This window comes from Anarrhichthys ocellatus, unplaced genomic scaffold, assembly GCF_004355925.1.
Source record: "Anarrhichthys ocellatus isolate YVR2014 unplaced genomic scaffold, GSC_Weel_1.0 scaffold46, whole genome shotgun sequence".
NCBI lineage: Eukaryota > Metazoa > Chordata > Actinopteri > Perciformes > Anarhichadidae > Anarrhichthys > Anarrhichthys ocellatus.
This window is the reverse complement of record NW_022280076.1, coordinates 1,790,569-1,794,851: the sequence shown is the minus strand read 5'-3', so window position 1 is coordinate 1,794,851 and position 4,283 is coordinate 1,790,569. Positions and strand designations below refer to the sequence as shown.

The following is a 4,283-nucleotide window of genomic DNA, read 5'->3' as shown; positions in this document are numbered from 1 at the left end:
GGAAAGTCCCAATAAAGAGAAGAGCAAACAAACCAGAGAGGCAGATAAAGAAGAAAAGGGATCAGTATTTCATCCCGGGTGTAATTCTCCATAATTATCCACATGGGGCCTGTGTTTACACACGCAGTCTCATGAGGTTAGAGTTAAAGCGAATCCATTACTGACGCTTAACTTGTGATAAGGATGTGGGACAGCTATCGTTTTTATTTTGCAGCTAACCTCCGGTAATTCTCTTATTTAACCCAAAAGGCAACATGAGGGACTATATCCTCAACTTTTCAAAGAAAGTTTCACTGAAAAAATAAAGATAGACATTTAAAAGGCAGAAAAGTAATTATTGTAGAAATTTCTCAGTTGATCATGTTTAAAATTAATTACATAAAGATGGAATTTAACATTACATGTATAAATGTTTGCTTTCAAGCACTCCACCTTACCTGCATGGGAAGTGGTTTGGTCACCTCTTAATAATAATTATAATAATGACCAACATTTTGCAGGATCTGTTGCACTGCACAACCCAAACCAAAACAAGAACCGTTAGTTTCCGACTGTCCCTGAAGGCAGCATCTTGCTCAGTCGTAAACATTTTGGGCTGCACTGATTGGTCAAAGTTGAGCCGTGACAGCGTGATGCGTCCACATACTCCCACATACTAACTGACAGCTCCATAACATAGCGCTCGCCGGAGCGGCTCTCACCTGGCCGCCCTTTGACTGTTCCGCTCGGAAGTTCACCTGCTTTTCGGATGAGACTCGGAGGACAGATGGCTTCTCAGGAGACCTCCAACGACCTGGGGTGCAGTTCGTCCGAGGAGGACAGTAACCGTGCGGACTTGACGGAGAGCGCAGCGGAGGAGAAGACATCTCCGGTGGTGCGACGGCATCATCATCCGTTCAGCGTGGAGGCGCTGATGTCCGGGAGGAAGACGGACGCTCGCGGCGGGGAGTCTATCCGCCGTAAACTGGAGGGAGCCTCGGTGTCGGTGTCTCCAACCGGTTTGAACTCCCTGTATCTGTATCGAGAGACGTGTAGCCCTCCCGGGGGAAGCCAGAAGAGCTTAACGGCTGTGCCTTCGTCGCCGGTAAAATCCGAGGCATCAGAGTCGGAGGACTGCGCACCCTGGGTCACCAGCAGCGCGTTTTCCACACAGCCTCGTAAGTTCTTCCTACACCATGCAGCATTTTGTAAAATTGTATAGTTATACAAAAAAAAAAAAAAGGTTTGAATAATTAGCCTATACGTGGCAATTTGAGTGAAGAGGACAAACTTAATTGATTATCAGCCATGTTTGGTGTGGGGGGGGGGGGCAGTTTACAGGTAAATAATTTAGTCTCCACATGTCTCCTGTTGGAAAGTGTCGTTTAAAGAAAGGCTTAACAGCCTAAATAGAAAGTGAACCACACTCTGAATCCCTCCGATATTCAGTATATTAGGGGTTAATGTTTGTGGGAGTAGACTACCCCTGACACGTCTAAAATATGTGTTATATAAAAAAAAAGAGGCCTTTTAAGAAAAAAAGTGCATCCTGATGTTCAACATGAGGTTTATTTGGTTTAACCATTTATGTTCAAAACGGATCAATATATAGCCTATAAGGAGACATAACATACACAGTTAGTTAATACAATTCTTTGTAAGTCAATTGAATTAATCTTATTCTAAAATCTTTATTGTTTCTTGTCCCAGGTCATGTCGGTCCTGGCTGTCCGTTGAGGAAACACAAGTCCAACAGAAAGCCCCGCACTCCCTTCACCACGTCTCAGCTCCTGGCCCTGGAGAGGAAGTTCAGGCAGAAGCAGTACCTGTCCATCGCCGAGCGGGCCGAGTTCTCCTCCTCCTTGACCCTGACGGAGACCCAAGTCAAGATCTGGTTCCAGAATCGCCGGGCAAAAGCCAAGAGGCTCCAGGAGGCCGAGCTGGAGAAACTCAAGATGGCTGCAGACGCTAAGACGGCGGCGGTGGCGGTCGCTGCGGCTGGAGGTCTACACCCTGGCTTTACGTTACCGCTGTCGCTGGGCATGTCACTGTATGGACAGTCGTACTCTGCCTATCATCACCACCACCACCACCACAGATCCTTACTGCCCATTTCACCTTTAGGACTGTACGCTGCTCCTCTGGGCTACAGCATGTACCACTTATCATAAATGGAAATATCACTGACTATGGTGACATGTGTTCCCAAGGAATCCCAAAAATGGACACAGAAGACGTGTGGCTGACATTTAAAAAAATAAATAAATAAAAATCTATGTTTTTAATATATCTTCTGCACAAGGAGTGTTTGAATCGACTTTCTGAGCACTTCAAGTCAAATACGAAATCTATTTTTTTCCCACAGCAAGGATAAAAGAATAAATAAACGTACTGTAGACGTTCTCTTGCCCGTTTGGACTGCCTGTTTACATGACTTGTCTGAATGAGGAGGGGCGTTGCGGTCCAGCTGTTTATGCTCTTCACTTGTTTACTTTTGCAATAATTGAGCTGGGTGAGGACTTGCACTTCGCACAATAATTCAAAGTACAACTTTTCACTCGAGCCTTTCTCTTCATTCGATGCAGTGCCTTGTGTGTCGAAAAAGAGCGTTAAAGTTAAGACACTTTGTACACGTGGTGATGAGAGTTTCAGCAGCTCAGGCCAAATAAAACATATCACTGAAGCATTCTTTTAATTTCCATTTTACAAAAGTGTTTGCCTTGGAGAAACTGCTCTCCTTTTCAATTTCAAAGACCGACCAATTCAGGTTCGTGTGCTCTCAAAGACGGGGAGGTTTAACCCTGAAATTATCCATCACAATGGCAATTCTACAATAAATTTTTCATCTTTTATCTCTTGCAGCAATAAATAATAATCTTTATCTATAATTATGCTGGAACTGTATGAATGCCTCATCTTGTCTATTTATGTGAGAATATGGTACAAACGTTCTGACCAAAAGTGTATTTATATTGTTCTTCCTGAATGTCCCTTTGAAAGGGCCATACATTGTGCTATGCAGTTTATATATAAATATATATTTTTTTGTCCACCAATGTTTTATCATTCAAATGAACAAAACAATTAAAGCCTTACAGACTGTTTCCTTTGAAATAAATGAATTTTTTTTTTTATGTGTAAGAAAAATAAAGTAGTATATGTGTAAACATGTGCAGTTATGTCCACATAAGATCTTTAAAAGATGAAGTTGTTAACCAGTGAAACCAGCTATATTGTGCATTTTTTTGCAGATACAGTTTGTGTGTGTGTGTGTGTGTGTGTGCGCGTGTGGTTTAATCCCGGGTCTGTTTCCCCATCCATCCGTTTCAGACAGTGGTCAGTTCAAGGCAATGTTTGACGAACCATAAACACTACCCATAAATTATCCAACTTCACAGATAGTTCCCGTTATTACTGAGCTGTCTATTACCACACTTGTCAAACATTGTTTCGGCAGAGATACACTTTTCTAATGTTTTGTTTGTACAGAAATACAGTGTTCTGTGTCTCTGGCAATCATTAACTCTGTTTCATGACCATTACTGAGTTGTTGTAACTTTTGTCAAATCATTCTGAACCTCCCCAGCAACTAGCAGCAACATTTACTGTTCATTTAACTGGAAATAACCCTCTGTTAGTTTGCCTGTGGCAGAGGTGTTGATTGGCAAAACTTTCATGTACTTAAGATTAGCTTACTGGCACGCTAACAGCGTAGCTTGTTAGGAGACATTTATTCATTTGTTAAAGCTCTTATCCCCATCAGGCTTGTGTTCTTCCTGCCTCGTTACATTATATGTCAATGATCCACTGTTGATTCAGGTTTAAATTAGCAGGGGGAGTTTTGTGGCATGTGGGGCTGCTGAAAGGTGCTTTGTTGCAAATTAAAAAAAGCAGCTTCCGACTTCCACGTGACTTTGATGTTACCAGGAAATCGTTTAAAAGCAGCAGCGCATTTATGAGGTTCCCCTTTAATCAGAACAAGGCCGAGGGAGCTGGCAGGCAAAGCGAGTAGCTTACACAGGCAAGCAATCAGCCTAATGGAAGTGCAGATTGGCAGGAATGGCTCAGAGTCTCTTGTGAAACATCAAGTCAGTGCATACTTACTGGAAGGGTGTTGTGTTTCAGTGTTGGAGAATTCAGTAAATTATCTGTCTTTTCGCTCAGAGGGTTGTCGCCGGCGCTGCAGGGGATCCGTTTTTGTCATTGTTAGTTGACGGTCGTCTGACAGTGATTGGGCTTGTTTGTGGTGTTGTATGTCACTTAAACACAACATGTGACTTTGCCCATTTTCCCTGTCTGCATCG

General features: G+C 42.9%; 1 protein-coding gene across 1 annotated transcript; it reads left to right on the top strand.

Annotated features, from left to right (window-relative positions):
* The first annotated feature begins 589 nt into the window (after positions 1-589).
* msx2b (muscle segment homeobox 2b) lies at positions 590-2,645 on the top strand. Its single transcript, XM_031869079.1, has 2 exons — positions 590-1,157; positions 1,690-2,645. Exons 1-2 carry the CDS (start codon positions 749-751, stop codon positions 2,148-2,150), a joined length of 870 nt encoding a protein of 289 aa, XP_031724939.1. The 5' UTR covers positions 590-748; the 3' UTR covers positions 2,151-2,645.
* The last annotated feature ends 1,638 nt before the right edge of the window (positions 2,646-4,283 follow it).

What these genes read in the sequence shown, in the direction of transcription:
- msx2b (XM_031869079.1), top strand. Translation starts at nt 749, where the DNA reads ATGAGACTCGGAGGACAGATGGCTTCTCAGGAGACCTCCAACGACCTG. An exon ending in CGCGTTTTCCACACAGCCTC is followed by an intron (nt 1,158 to 1,689) that starts GTAAGTTCTTCC and finishes TTCTTGTCCCAG; the next exon opens with GTCATGTCGGTCCTGGCTGT.